The 15,450-nt window shown below is 36.3% G+C and overlaps 1 protein-coding gene across 2 annotated transcripts in view; it reads left to right on the forward strand.

Annotated features, from left to right (window-relative positions):
• SETD3 (SET domain containing 3, actin N3(tau)-histidine methyltransferase) overlaps positions 1 to 14,925 on the forward strand; it is a 611,377-nt gene extending 596,452 nt beyond the window's left edge. For both annotated transcript variants that reach the window (XM_068192423.1, XM_068192424.1), the window contains exons 7-13: positions 417 to 475; positions 2,310 to 2,424; positions 6,341 to 6,415; positions 9,008 to 9,174; positions 9,807 to 9,892; positions 11,630 to 11,790; positions 12,400 to 14,925. In XM_068192423.1, coding sequence (XP_068048524.1) covers positions 417 to 475; positions 2,310 to 2,424; positions 6,341 to 6,415; positions 9,008 to 9,174; positions 9,807 to 9,892; positions 11,630 to 11,790; positions 12,400 to 12,843 — 1,107 coding nt within the window. In that variant the 3' untranslated portion in view covers positions 12,844 to 14,925. The remainder of the gene's footprint in view (positions 1 to 416; positions 476 to 2,309; positions 2,425 to 6,340; positions 6,416 to 9,007; positions 9,175 to 9,806; positions 9,893 to 11,629; positions 11,791 to 12,399) is intronic.
• The last annotated feature ends 525 nt before the right edge of the window (positions 14,926 to 15,450 follow it).

A 15,450-nucleotide genomic window follows, 5' to 3' on the forward strand; every position in this document is an offset into this window, starting at 1 on the left:
AAATACCTCACTGATATCACAGAGGAGAGGAAAACGTGGAAGTTGGTGAAAGCTAATGTACACTTATTGTCTGATTTCTTTCCCCCACTATACATTGAGGGCTGGATTATGTTTTACCTTCACATACTCAGTCCACCTTAAATTTTTTTTTATTTTTGTACAAAGTCTGTGGGTTCCAGCCTTGAAATATGAAGAAACAGATTTATGGCGGCTGCTGGGCACAACAAATTAAGTTGACAGTGATGTATGAGAGCATAATAGCATGATGATCCCTCTGTAGCGCGGCTGGACGCCTCCTGCTTCATTTGGCTCTTGTTAGGATCTGTTAGGCAGCTAAATAATGAAATTCTGCTGACTGATTTCTGATTTCTCTTTTCTTCCTCTTTTCACCTTTTTATGCAACTTACATTTTGCAGACCCATCCTAATGCCAGCAAACTGCCCTTAAAGGATTCTTTCACTTATGACGACTACAGGTTGGTCTGTCTTTTAATTTTTTTTTTCTTGTTTTTTTTTCTGTTTTTACTATAGTAAACTATGGGGCCCTGGAAGTCTTCATTGGTGGGAAAGCCCTATTGATACTGAAATGTTAATTGTAGGATTTGATACTAATACACATTATTAATGAAGAAGAAAGTGAAATAAATATGCAGATTTTAATTGTTACAAAGGAATAGTCATTCATTATAAACAGTTAGTTTAGCCCACTGGCACACATAGTCAGATTACTAAGGTAATTCCTTGTTTCTTAAGAAAATAATTCCATTGACGTGGTAGGAGTTTTAGGATTTGGGGGAAATTTTTTTCATTTCTTTTTTTTTTTCATAAAAGGCTCTACCAGCTCATACTAGCAAAAGTTAATATCTAGAGCTGCTGCTGTTGAACAGGAGAGCTGGAGAATGGCAGTTGTACACATGAAACATGAGTGTCACTTGGAGGTGCTATAAGGGGTGACAGAACTAAGATAAAAAGAATAATAATTAAGATAATGAGAGTTTTAATTCTGTTAAATTATTAAAATAGCATGAATAAAAGGTATTCATAAGGGATTTTCTAGCCTAGTTGTACTTGTGGGTAAGGCTCTGAAAGTGGGATTTCCAAAGCATGCCTCCTTCACTTAAGGGTCACTGAGGAACACACTAACTTACAAGTGAAGTGGTCTAAAATTTTACAGACAAATTGCAACAATTACCAAGAAGCATTTTGTTACTGTGTTTCAAGCAGTGTTTGTATATCAGAATTAACCACAATTTAACTTTAACTTTCTTTTTAGACATTAGGTTGATTTCAGTTTGCCACTGTCTATCTTATCAATCTAGTTCTTCTGAAGAAATCCTTCAGGAAGTCTTATTCTGTATATTAAGTACATGTTAGTAGTGGAGTCGGTGGGAATTAAATTTATTTTGACCTTCTCCTGGTGACATCTTTTTTTCCCTCAAAAAACCCCACAACACACATATGTAGTAAGGCCAGAACACGGTGAGACTAAGATTCTTTTTTCCACTGGTGTTTAATATTAAATTTCATCAGGTATAAAATAAAAAATGAAATTCTAGAAGATACTGAAATTCTAGGCTTTTCTAAAGATTTTTATGTTTGAAAAGGTAGCTTGCATTTTGTTTACTTAACCTGACTTAGAAGGGTTTTGAATGATATCTGTGTGCTAAAGAATTATGTAATAGTCTCTTCATGGTTTTTTACCTGGATTATCTGTTTGGAATGTTGTGGCTTTTTTTCCTCTCTGACCTAAGCCAAAATCTTGCAAATTGAAGAGAGACACTTAGCAAAAGATCATGCATGTGTCAGGTGGTTGCACTGGTTTTCAGTTCATGCAGTACATAAGCTTTTTATAGAGTGAGGGGGAAAATATGTCCTGGCTCTTACAAGAGTTTGCACATAGATGAGAGCTCCTGCTACCCAGCAGGAAAAGCTGCAGGAGCAGGTGACCCTGGGCTTGGGATGTGTAGTGTGAGGTACGTATGCAGTGAGGGGCTGGGAAGCAGAAGCTGACACAGGGAGTGGATCCTGGCTGAGGAATGCAGCCAATGGAAGGTGTGAAGATTCTCTTGCAAAGAGAAAAGGGATCACAATCCTGGTTTGGTATTTGTTCTGTGTGCATGTCTTGGAAACCTGGGAGCTGCTGCTTTTCCTGCAAGTGATACTGCCTTCTGCGGTTCCTTTAGTCAGTGTGATCTTTAAGGAAACTAAATTTGGAAACTCCCAGTCTAAACGATTGCTTCAGGTGGGACTATGGCCAATTGTATTTTAATGATTTGAACATTGACCATCTCATGTTTTTAACTTTTGCAGATGGGCAGTTTCCTCTGTTATGACACGGCAGAACCAGATTCCAACAGAAGATGGTTCCAGAGTTACACTGGCTCTAATACCTTTATGGGACATGTGTAATCATACTAATGGACTGGTAAGGATTTCTTCAGTGGTGCTGAAAGACTTTCAGGCTTAAGTATTAAGTCTTTCAACTGCTGTACAACAGTTTAGTAACACTTTCTGTTATGCTTCTTAACACAGGTATGTTATCTTCCCAAGAGACTCTAAAAAACTAATATCTGAAAGAAAAGTTTGTCAGTTTCTCAAATATCTTATGATAGCTTTTCAGGGAGAGCTTTCCTCATCTAGAGAAAACTTTACAAGTGATTTGATACTTGTGTAAATTTATGTCTTATGTACATATAATGTACTTTTCATTTACATGAAATGTTTTGTCCAGACAAGTCTGTATAGTCTCCTGACATGGAGCTTTGTTTCTGGTGGGCTGAAAAAGATGCACATTACTGGACAGAATTGTTCTGAGAACAGACAGCAGGCACTGATGGATGTTGCCTCTTGTAGCTACCACTAGGGAAGGTGGTTAGAGATTTGCAACTAAGAAATACTGCCTGCTCTCCTAACCGTGCCCAAAGAGCCTTGTTATAGAGACAGCAACAACAAGAACAAAGCCTAGTTCAACAAAAACAGTACATCTGTTACTACATCAAAGAAACAAAATGCAAAAATATAACTTTAGGGCATATTAAACATTTAAAAGGTGACATATGTATATAAAAAGTCAGACCTGCTGACATTTTGGCTTACGTGCGCTAGTTCAGGGGATGATTCCTGATTTCATTAACAGACTAGTTAATGCTGAGGTGAGGAAATAGAAACCCAGAGAGGCTGGTTTATCAATGTTATTTAGTCATGCTCATGTAGACTTCAAAAGTCATACCCCCTACTTGTGTTTCCAGTAGATATTATTTATTGTAAACACTGGATATAACCATCCTATTCAAGTGATCTGGTTCTTTTGTGGGAGGGTTGACCTGAGTGTTAGGACAGCAGTATGTGTTAGTGCTGTTGGTATAAAAAAAGTCTGTTTTAAATGAACAAACTGTAAAGCAACTTGTTTTTCACTTGACATTTAGCTTATTTAGTGTTACTATGACTGTATCAATTACATCATGGTAGGCTAAGCTACAAAGTTGCAAGTGTTTGGGGTTTATTATTTATTTATTTTTCCTTACTGCAAGGTGATTACATGTTGTTCTTTAACAGTGATTCTTTCCTTTGCCTATTTGTTATGCAATCTCACAGCTTTGATTTAGCAATAAAGTTCATGTGAGAGTCTTGAGTATTAAAGAAGATTGCTTAAAATTCAGAAATGTGTATTTTTGTAGTGTAAGTCGTAGCTGCAAGCGTCAGTACTTCCTGTACCCTTTTCCTGCTGGGCATCTCTTAAAGATGCTTTTGCAGAGACTTGTCTGTATTCATTAGACAACTCTTAATGAATGTCTTCAAAGTTGGGACTAGAGTAAAGAGGAAGAGAATCAAGGTTCAGTGAGGGAAAATTTAAGTAGCATATATTAAAAGAGCAGCTATTTATGTTGTTTTAGTCATTCAAACTTCTATTTAAATTGATAAAGTAATTTTTATTTTTATTATGCTATTTAACAGTGGGTTTGATAAGGAGCCAGCCTCTGGAGCCAAACCTCCTAATGCAGTAGTATATCAGGATTGGAAACATTTTTTATGCTGAAGTATATCCTAAAGGGTAAAGGAGGTTGTGCTGAACTTAAATATTATGTATATATGTAAAGATTTTAGTAATTTATTTCATATTTCTACAGAAAATAACTTAAATGGATATAAATTCAGGGAGGATAGAAAACTGTAGTATTGGTAGTGGGCTAAGAAGAGCTACTAAAGCTATTTCTGTTGTGTGCTAGTTGCCTTGTAAATTAGAAATGGCGGGGGGGGGTGACTGCTAAGATAACTGTAAGCTGTCTATATCGTATTTTATATTATTGTAGAGTGAGGTGAGGGTGGGCTCTGCTCTAATCATAGCACAATCCCTTTAAAATACATCAAGGGAACTGTTATTCATTGCAGGAAAGTAAGAAACAAAAGATGACATTCAATGCAGCCCTGTCTAGTTTATTCCAAATGTAGTGCTGAAATACCTCCCAAGTCAATCAGCTGCCATATATATCCCTGTTCTTGCTTTATTCCACAGGGCCCCGTTCCATGAGCTAGATAATAAAATGCTCTTTGGATTTGAACTGGAGCTAGGTCCATCCAGCTTTTTCTTGCTTCTGACACTATTAATTAGATCAACCTGCCTCTAAGAACTATTTCAAAATGGTTGTCTTCATGCATTTCTCATTGTTATTCTTTAGTGGGATTGTATTTTGACAGTCAGAGGTTGATTACCAGTTCTGTCAGAGCTTTGAATAAGCTACATTCTGCCTGTTGGGCTGGGTCCATCCTTAATCACTGACCAAGCAGACTATTGCATGCTTTATACACAACTTGAAATTCATGTATCAGTCTGCTTCAGAAATAAAACTGAAGGGATGCAATTTGTCAGCTATCATGTGGGAAGAGAAGTAAACACCCTGTTAATTCTCTTACGTGACTGCTATTAAAAGAAAGAGGAAATAGGAGTCTAGCACTCCATTATGCTTTATAGAAAAGTCTTTCAGAAGTGCTGATGGGTTTTGTATGTTGTTTTGGAGTTTTTTTTAAAGCAAAACTAAAAATTTAAACGAAAGATCAGTACTCCAGTGAGGCATGCTTAGACTGACAGAATCCTCCTCTTAAAATATTGGGATTTCCCAGTCTATGAAAGCCTCCTGTTCCACCAGCATTTCAAGGGATTGGAGTGGACTTTTCACATTCAGAACTATTTCAGAGTTTACACCCTAAGAAAATTTCAGGACAGGTCAAGAAATGCTTGGGGCTGACATTTTGGATTTGCTCCATTTGAAAGCACTGTTTTGGCTGACAAATGCACATTTAATGATGCAAGCAGTGCGAAACTATTAATGTGTAAGCCATCAACCAAGCTGTTGAAATAATCTGAGGAGTTCTGTCTTTGGACAAACCGCATCCAAGATGGGAATCGGGATATACTGCAACTCATGTCAGTCAAAAAAGTATGTTTTCATTTTCAAAGGCTGAGAGAGAGTCTCTGGCTTCTTCTAGGCTTTTCCCCAGGCCCAGAGCATATTTTTCCATAAGTTACCTCTGTCAGTACTGAACTCAGACTACCTACCATAAAAGTTGCTTTCTGATTTTTCAGCAGCTTATGTTCCATCCTGTGGCTGCATCTCTGGTCATACTATTCAAGAAAATGCTGTTTGTCACTTAATAACAAATATTGAATTTTTAGGATATCTTTACTTGTTTGTGTGACCCCTTTACAGTTTTGTAATTATTTTTGGGGAAGTACAGGTTTGTCAAGAGAGTTTATCTTCTTCCATTGCCAGCTACCATCTCAAAAATCCTTTTAGCATTTTAAGAGTATTACTTAACTTTTAGATAAAGGGATTATTTTCAAGTAAATTATAATTCTCTGAAGAGTGTATCCCCTAAAGATCCACAGTTATCTAATCCTTTTTCATTGAGAGATCAAAAATGTGTTGGCAGTTGAAGGATAAAGCACAGCATATAGAGCTGTCAGTGCCTTGCTCCCTTGGGCCTCATGGGAGTGACTGAAAGCTCCAGAACTTTATAACAAGCTGCTGGCTTTAGCATGGTACTTTGTGCTCTATGGAGGGTACTTTCCTCAGAGCCTTCTGTTCACTTCAGGTAGGTTATTTCCTCCTTTAGATTTCTTTAGTGCAGAGATTTTTTTAAAAAAGAGATTGCTCAGGAATTGTAAAGCAATCACTATCAGCTATATTCTATCTATATCACCATCAGCTATATTCTATTGTGCTGAGAAAGAAATGTGTGCAATTCCTATTGTTAATATTTATTTCCAATAGGAAAATTTGTCAGTGGTAGGAGAGAGAAATATAAGATGCTAAAGGTGCTTTTGTCACTCTTTTCCTGGATAGATCACTACAGGCTACAATTTGGAAGATGACCGGTGTGAATGTGTAGCACTTCAAGATTTCAAGGCTGGAGAACAGGTAGTGTGAAGAGTTGTCTACATTATTGTTGTTCCATTAAGTTCTGTGAACACTTGGTGACTCCCTGGAAAGTTTTAATAATGTAGTGGTGTTGATTAAACCCTGCTACATTTGAATTTTATTATGCTGAGCTAATTTTGAGTGAAAATGCTACCAAACTAAAAACATGTGCATTTATCAGAATATTTTCTATCACTTGGTAGACCATGACTGTAAGAGAGTTTTATTCCTTGTCTTTTATAGAACTAGTTGAAATATTTAATCATTGGTGAGTGAACATACACAGCCACCAAGTTTGGTATTCTGGAAGAGCTTAGTGAAAGGCCATATCCAAAGGATCAGAGATAAATATTTTTTAGATTTGTCTGCAGTAATGGATTGTAGAGACATTTTTAACAATGGTGTTTGTTGGCTTATGTTTCTTGTTAGTCTTCATTCAATGCTTAGTGGAAATGAGAAAGAACCTAAAAAGATACTCTATCCCTTTCACACAGGCATGCATGCATTTACCTTTTCATCCTGAGACAGCAGAGTCTTGCAAAGATGCATGGAACAGTTCAGAATCCAGTATTTTGATCAGAACTGCTCAAAAACCTGAGTGTCCAAACTAGCGATGCACTGAAGACAGTGCTTCCAGGATCGTAGGAAGCTCCTGTGCTGTGTCAGCAGCCTAAACCCTCAAGTGGAGCAGCACTCCTTTTCTGACTACTGCCTGTGCAGTCAGCATGGCTAGATAGAGCCTTTGTATATGAAATATCCTGAAATATTTTGTTACTCAGCCTCTGAGTTATTACTTTTACTCTATTATTGCCAGTCTTACAATTTATAATATTTTTATTTTAATTTTTCTTTTGTATTGTTATCTTTTTTAAACAAAGAAATGTCTGGCATTTTTTCTTTTTTGAATACATCTTTCCAAAAGTGTATTTATCCTCATTGCTATGCTGAGGTTTACAGTGATTGTATATTTCTGCTCTCAGAATTTGTTATGGTAGTCAAATATTTTCTGTTTTTTCCAGTTGTGGTGTGATGAGTTAAAAGGGGTCCACAGTTTTTCCAGAAGTGATCCAATTTATAATTTTCCACAGCTGGCAATGGATGTGTCATATAGCTGTTCTGGCTGCTCTCTCCATTTCAATTATAGAGGGTTCCTATATTTCAATTTTATTTTAGTAGTTTCACTTTGTCTGCTATTTATCAGAATTTCTGTGCAAACTTTAACTGTTAGTGGCATCTTTTAAGCACTGTAATTATACAATGCTTCAGTCCTCTAATATGCCATGCAGATGTCATTTCTTACAGTTTCAGCAGGAAGAGTGTATGATCCATCTTTTACTACTAAAAAATGTTAGGCAGCAGAGGTCCACAGAGTCTGTCAAACACTGGCCTGAAATAAAGCAATTCTCGCTCTGTTTAATTGGATTTTTTGTAAAGCAGTCTTGGGGTGTAAGAGCCTACTGTGTAATCTATACACGATATGTGACTTTTAGTTTAATATGAGATGTATCACAGTAGTTTTAAAACTCGAGAGGGTGAGCAACTCTCTCCTTACCCACTGCCTTAATACACCTAGTCAGGTCACGTGTTCATCATATGAGTGTGGTACAGGATAATGTTTAGCATAATTCAATATCATACTTAAGTATTTAGTGCTTAGGATAAATAGCTTGTAGACAACATTGAAAACAGAGAAAGGAAATGGCAGCATTGCTGTTACTGAGCCCTTTAGAGAGCACTGTGTCTTTCTCTGTCAGCTGGAGAGGAACGGAAGCTTACAGGCATCCAGAGCGCTGCTGTGCCCTGAGGTTCTGAAGGGAATTCTGTAACTGCTGGAACTTCTTTTTCTGATTGACAATTTTGTTATCAAACACAAATGGGAAAATATCCTCTTGATGTGGTAGAATACAATTGCTACCCTGACCTCTAGTCCCACGAATTTCATACCGCCTAGCCCTGAGTTAAATGCATTCTGCAGGTTATATTTAGGAACTTCTTTTAAAATGTGAATTCAAGTAACTATATGCTTTATAGAAAAGAGTTCAGAGTAAAACAAAAATAAATACTGGCTGAACACAGCTCAGATCTCTCTGTATGATGTATTGTGGTATGTCCATATCTTAAGGTAACATTTAAATGAAAGCAAAGTTGATCTATCAGCAGTATAGTTTTGCATGGACATTTGGTTGGGGAAAATGACTCCAGAAACACTATTTCTTTTAATGGGCCCTCCTTGTCTCTGATTTTTTTAGCCTTTAATAAGCCTTTGAAAGCTTATTTCTGTATTCTGGTACTTTATGTCAGTGTGAGAAACTAGAACATTTTTATTTTCAAGTACAGAATAAGAATTTCTTCTTGGCTTTCAAAGTCTCTGTTACATGGATATGTTTACAGCTACCTCTAAAGTGTAATTGCCACGTTGAATACAGCATTTGAGTCAATACCAGAAAACAAAGCATGTTTCTTCATATAACCAAACATACCTTGTACTCAGAATAGTAACTCTTCTAGAAAATAACTTTCAAATTATGTCAATTTTGTGAGCTGATCTTAAGCTTTTTTCCTGTCCCTTCACTTCTCTTTTCATCCTTCTAGATTTACATTTTTTATGGCACTCGGTCAAACGCTGAATTTGTGATCCACAGTGGTTTTTTCTTTGATAATAATTCACATGACAGAGTGAAAATAAAGCTTGGCGTGAGTAAAAGTGACAGGCTGTATGCTATGAAGGCAGAGGTCTTAGCTCGTGCTGGTATCCCAACGTAAGTAAAACACAATGCCATGGGTTTTTAAAAACATTTCCAAAGTATATAGTGTCCAGTGGAGCATATATGAAGCTCTTTTGTGATAATTTTCTTAGGTGTAATATTTCTCCTGTTTGTATAGCAAATTAAAGTTATTGTAATAATAGTTACAGAAGTTCTCTGAGCTATATTATCATCTAATTTGAACCATATATAAGGAAAAAAGCCTTTGCTTTAATAACCATTTGAACAAAAACAGAGCAAGGATTAATTTGAAGCAATCTATGGTTTTACTTTCTTTCCTATCCCTTGCAGACATACTACAATGCTCAGTATGTGAATCACAGCATTTTCCTTTAGTCATTTCAGTCCAGAGGGTACTATTAGGAGCAGCAGACATGCAACATTGCATTTTCATGAATTTATTATGAAAGCTGTATGAAATAATTTTAAGTGTAAAATTGTAGAGATAATCATTCTTTTCAGATACAGGTTAGGGAAGCTTTTCTGTTTGAGCTCATATTACCTAATTTTTTTTTAAGTTACTTTTGTAGCAGTACATTTGTTGTATACTTTATGGTCTTTTAAGTTAAAAGATATGACAATTGGACTTGTATTTACTGTTGTTGTTTGATTATTTCTTTTATTAGTTCAAGTGTTTTTGCCTTGCACTCCACTGAGCCTGCAATCTCTGCCCAGCTTTTGGCTTTCCTTCGAGTGTTTTGTATGAGTGAAGGTAGGATATTTTGTGAAGATAACCTAATTTATGTGTGTCTTGGTGTGGGGATTCCTGTTAATGCAGGAAAGGGATAGACATTGATATAAAACATTAAGATAGAAGATCAGAAAAGTTGAGTAGCTTAAGTTAAAAAGGAATCAATAAGCTACTGAGAACCCCAATCTTTGGCCATGCCATCTGAGGGAATATTTCAGTAACTCTGAAAGCATGAGATGATACAATTTTTTATTTCTTTTAATCCCCCAGACTCTTGTGAATGAGTGAGCTTTGGAGTTTGATCTCTAGTTCTTAGGCTCCAAAATAGTTTGCAGAACAAGACCATGTAAGACCTAGGGGTTTACATGCTTAAAACCACAGCATTTTAGTCATCACCACTGGAATAATTTACTTATGAAATTGGAATATTCTGTACTGTAGAGGAAATATGGAAGAGACATTTCAAAGTTGATTATTTTCAATATTTATTAATTTGTGATCTAAATTTTCAATATTTTGGTAATTGGTAATCTAAACCAAATTTCTGTATTTGCAGACTGTCTTTCTAGTGTTTCTCTTCTGTTACTTTTATTTGTGAGGCAATATATGTGTACATTTAATAAATATTCACCTTATTTGTGCATGTGAATCTTCTCATTAAATGCTCATATAGCTCCTTGCTGGTTAGATGCAGTTTTGAAGGTTCTGGATGTGACAGTTTGTCATGACAGTGAGAGAACTCCCTTGCAGTTAGGAGTACTGTGCAGATGATGTGGATTTTTTGTGCCAGCAGGAATACTGAAGTAGTAGAGTTTTTACATGTGGTCTATTTGCTTTCTTTAGTAAAAAACAATGTAACTTAATGTCATACCTTCACTTCCTCCTGTCATCCATCTTTTAGAACTTACTAAGAAATTACAATATACTGAAACAGTTCAGTTGGAAGGGACCTACAACATCCATCTCTTCCAATTGCCTGATACTTCTGGGAAGTAAATTCAAGGGAAGAATATTTTAGGATGCTGATGAGGGAGCGAGTTTGGCTTGGAGGGGAAAATATAACTAGCGAATGCTTTAATTGCTTTTCTCTGGTATATGATCGTGCTAACTTTATTTATATGTCTTAAATACTGTTTAAGAAAATGTTTTATTGAGAAACTACATGCAAGCTCTTGGTGAAGTTTGTCATAACTGCTTTGCAGTAGTAAAATTTATTAATTAAAACTTCAATTTGTGTAATGCCAAGGAGCTGATTAAATGTTTTCTGCTCTTGAGTTTTGATGGATGTCTTTTCTGACCACCTGTAGGAAGTTTCTGCTACTGAAAAAGATTATCAAAACAATAGGAAAAAGAATTCCATTGCTATTTGCACACGCTTTGGCCTGTTCCTTTTATTCTCAAAAAGTTCATTGCACTCTTTACAGATCTACTCACTTTCATTTATGAATGATTTTACAAAACATTCTGTTTCACTGACACAGATTTACACTGTGTATGAGAGGCTGTGATATCTAAAGTATCTTTATTTCCAGGTGGAGAGAAGGCCCATTTTCTGCTGACCCAAAGACTTTCAGTTGTCTCTCTGAGGCAAATCACAGAAAAAAAGCAGCATATCTGATAATTCTTATTTGAGGAGAGGGTTATTTTTGCTAGCTGCTCAAAGATATACGATGGAAAATAAATCTTTCTGCAGTTTGTCAACTGACAAAGTGAATGATGAGATTGGTTTTTAACAGATTGGTTTTATACTTATTGCAGAAGAGCTGAAGGAGCACTTGATAGGTGAGCATGCGATTGGCAAAATCTTCACTCTGGGGAACTCTGACTTTCCTGTTAGTTGGGACAATGAAGTTAAACTTTGGACATTCCTGGAAGCCAGAGCATCCCTTCTTTTGAAAACCTATAAAACAACTGTGGAGGTAAAATTATCATTATGTGTAATTTAAAAATCTGAATTCTGATTGTAGGAAAAGCTTTTTTGTCCTCCATCTTGTCTTTGCAAACTTCAACCTGAATGTTAGTACATAATTCATTCTGTGCTTTTTAAGTGCAGAAACAGTTTTGCATTATCTAAGTAAAATCAAATAAGATTGCAAAAAAGGAAATTTTGTTAATGTAATGTAATTTTGTTAATGTATTTTTCCTTTGATTTTCCAAGTTGAGACTACCTGCTTTTTTCTCTGCAAATAAGATGGGGAATCAGTTTCAACTTGTCAGTTACTTGCATTCTCCAGACTGCAAAGAAATGTACTCCTATTACAAATGTATAAGTGAACCTAAATGATGTATGTATTTGTGAAGTAACCTGACTTTGCTTGTCATGCAGATTGATTTATGTGCAGAAATTTTGGGCTTTTTTATGATTTCATGACAAATTTCACTGGGACTCCTTGCAGACCCCCCTCATGTCCATTTGGCTCCACCTGGAGAGCCTGGTGTCACATCCTGCTCAGAGAAAGAGATGAGGTGAGGGGCTGTTTTATTGTGTTAGGTGTTAATAGCAGACTTGCTTTTTTTTTTTCTAACAGGTTGATAAGTCCTTCCTGGAGACTCATGACCTCACTCCACATGCGACAATGGCCATCAAACTGCGCTTAGGTGAAAAAGAGATCCTGGAGAAGGCAGTGAAGAGCGCAGCTGCCAGCAGAGAGTATTACACCAAACAAATGGCAGATGGAGCTCCGCTTCCGAAGTATGACAAGGGCCATATTGCCTTGTTGGAGAACTCTGTGGCAGACTCTAGACTCCCTATTGTCTTGAGAAACCTAGAAGATGTGGAAGAGCAAGGGGACTTAAAGATTGATGAAGCCATTGATGCCGAAGTCACAGAGAATGGGTTTGTAAATGGTGAAAACTCTTTATTTAATGGGACCAAATCAGAAAGTGAAAATCTTAGTAAAGAGAAAAGCAACAGAGGGACTGAAGATGCCAAAGAATCTTCTTCAGAAAGTACTGATGAGGTTAAAGAATAGTCCTAAAATTTTACTTCCTTGTGAAATTAAACTAGCTGAAGTTTATCAACAGTGCATTTATGTTGGTGTGTTCCTTTGTTAACATTTCTCTTTCTGCAGAGAAAAATGGTTTTGCTGCTTTATATAAAAATGAATTTTTAAGTTATTTAAAAGATTTAGCATCCCTTTTCAATTAAGATTGCCATCTTGCTTTCAGGCAAAAACTGGGGAAAGAGGTGCCTTTGGAAGATTTTGCAGCCCTTTGTTGAACCAAATGTATTTTCTTCCTGGGGAAGAATTAAGCTCTTCTATCTGCTGTGCGTTTGTTGTTCTGTCACTCTGACTGAAATTAAAAGCTTGCTCTGCCTCCTGCCAAGAAAAGCAGAAGGCAGGACTGACTCGGTATTCAGCATGAAGGTAGGGGAGCATTACAGCAGAAAACTGAATGAGAGGATCAGAAACTTGGGAGACTGGAGGAAAACCTGTTTAAAATCAGGTGTGCCAGTCCAGAAAAAGGTAAGGTGGCAACCTTATGATTGGTAGTTTTAAATGTCAATGAGAATCCAAATTGTATACACTTCAAGTGATCTCAGAAGATTTCAGTTTACTTTGTCTTTTGTTTACTATATAAAATATCTTCCTTCTTCAGTTGGAGTTAGGCTGCTACAATACAACATTCATGAACTTTTAAAGGCTGACTACTTTTTATTTCCTGGCAGTAGTTTTTATTTACAATGTTGGCAGAGCTACTGGAGATTTTGCAAGCAGATAGGCCAAGCCACGGCTTTAAACTGATCAAAGTGAGGTCACTTCCCAGCTTCTTCAGGTTTTCACAATGAGCTAGAGATTTTCAAAGCTACACTTTTGACTAAACCATTATTAAAAGGAAAATATTAATAATGTTCTTGTCTGCTACTCCTTCATTTCTTTGTTATTGAATGTAACATTGAATTCACATGGTTACCTGATCTTACTCGACTTTGTCTTTTGGTTAAGATATTAATTGATCCTGCTTCCTCAAAGGAAATGGCAAACAGGTTTATGTATTTTTGGCCCAAGTCCAAACCACAGCCAGGTCTGCAGTGGTTTTTGCCATTTAGATTGTGTCTTCATCTGATGCACATTTCTTGCGATACCTCCACAACGTAAGCAGGTCTACTGTCACCAGCAGTTTTGGTCACTATCATAGAATGTGTTTGAACTTCTAGGTGGAAACCATACAGTCCTAGCACTGTGCAATATCAGAACAAGGGTAATTCCATGGCTTGACTTTGAAATTACCAGCGTATTAGGAAGAGAGGATGGCAGAATATTTTTATTTTGTGGATCAATTCAGAGGAGTATAAAGTGGTTTAAATCTGTTCTCAATATTAAGGACTTTGTCTTTTGTATCCTTAAGTTTGTGATAATGGATAGAATGGAAAGCTTGGACAGTTGTTCAAAACTCAGTAGAGGTTGCAAACTGCTCATCTAAGATCAGTTGCAGTAAAATGTCTTTTGGCACATTTGTAGGTTTTTTTTAGCCTTTGCTTCTTTCATACTTCAACCTGGAACATGTGTTTTTGCATCAGTCTTTGGTGCAATACACATTTAAGTAGTGACCTTCTTTCAGGTTGTCATAGAAGTTCTGGTGTTCAGCTAGTATCAGTGTGGGGAAAATAGAAAAAATAGTTTTTTAAAAAGTATTTCACTAAGAATGGCATGTTGCCATTGCACCTTGGATATTGCTTCATCACTAACAAGATGCTGGACCAGTATTTTTGTAACTATATGCTGCCTTTGGTAGAATGTTATGGAATTGTTGTCTTGACAATTTAAATGTCATACAAGAGTCATTACATTTTGGGTTTTATTAGGACCAATACTCCACTTCTGTTTCTGCCACTTACATTGCACAACATTGTACTAGATACTATGATGCAATTCTGAAACTAGCCTTCCCTGAAAGTTATAACTGTAATTCAGAATTTAAATGCTTTGATTGAATCTAACACACTGTATTTTGTTCCAGTATTTGCTAATATCTATGGCTTAGCAAAGCCTGTGGTCTCCACAGGACAGAATGTGTGGGTTTTCTTGAATAAAATATAGTTCTACCATGTCTTCACTAGTGAGTGTATTATGCAAACAAAACCTCTACCTGCTACTGACTGCTGTATCTTTTGGGGTCTGTGGGGAGAGGAATATCTGTCCAGGTGTACAGATAAAGATTAAAGGACAACTAGATGGAAAAAAAAACAAAAAAAAAAACAAAAAAGGATTCTAGCAAAAGAAAGGGAAAGTGTTCTACTGAGTGCATGGTCAAAATCTTACTCTTCATCTGTTAGTGTTATTTAGAAAAATATGTTACACACAATAAAAATAGTGAGTAATCTAATTTTGTAATTTGCATTTTTCCTCTATGCATGTAATGGTTCCTTCAGAAGCACTAACCTAAAACTTGAGCTTTTGAAAACTGAGGTGAAAACAAAAAAAATTGGCACTGATGAGCCCTTATTACCATCTGTCATGAAAACAGACCTTTCAAAGCATTTTAAAGTTAACTTTCTTCATAATGTTTGGTTAAGAGGCTGTTCACACTAATCCCAGGCTAAATGCCAAATCTTGCTTCTGTTTAGCTATCTAAAG

The sequence above is a fragment of the Anomalospiza imberbis genome, chromosome 6 (assembly GCF_031753505.1).
Source record: "Anomalospiza imberbis isolate Cuckoo-Finch-1a 21T00152 chromosome 6, ASM3175350v1, whole genome shotgun sequence".
Taxonomy (NCBI): domain Eukaryota; kingdom Metazoa; phylum Chordata; class Aves; order Passeriformes; family Viduidae; genus Anomalospiza; species Anomalospiza imberbis.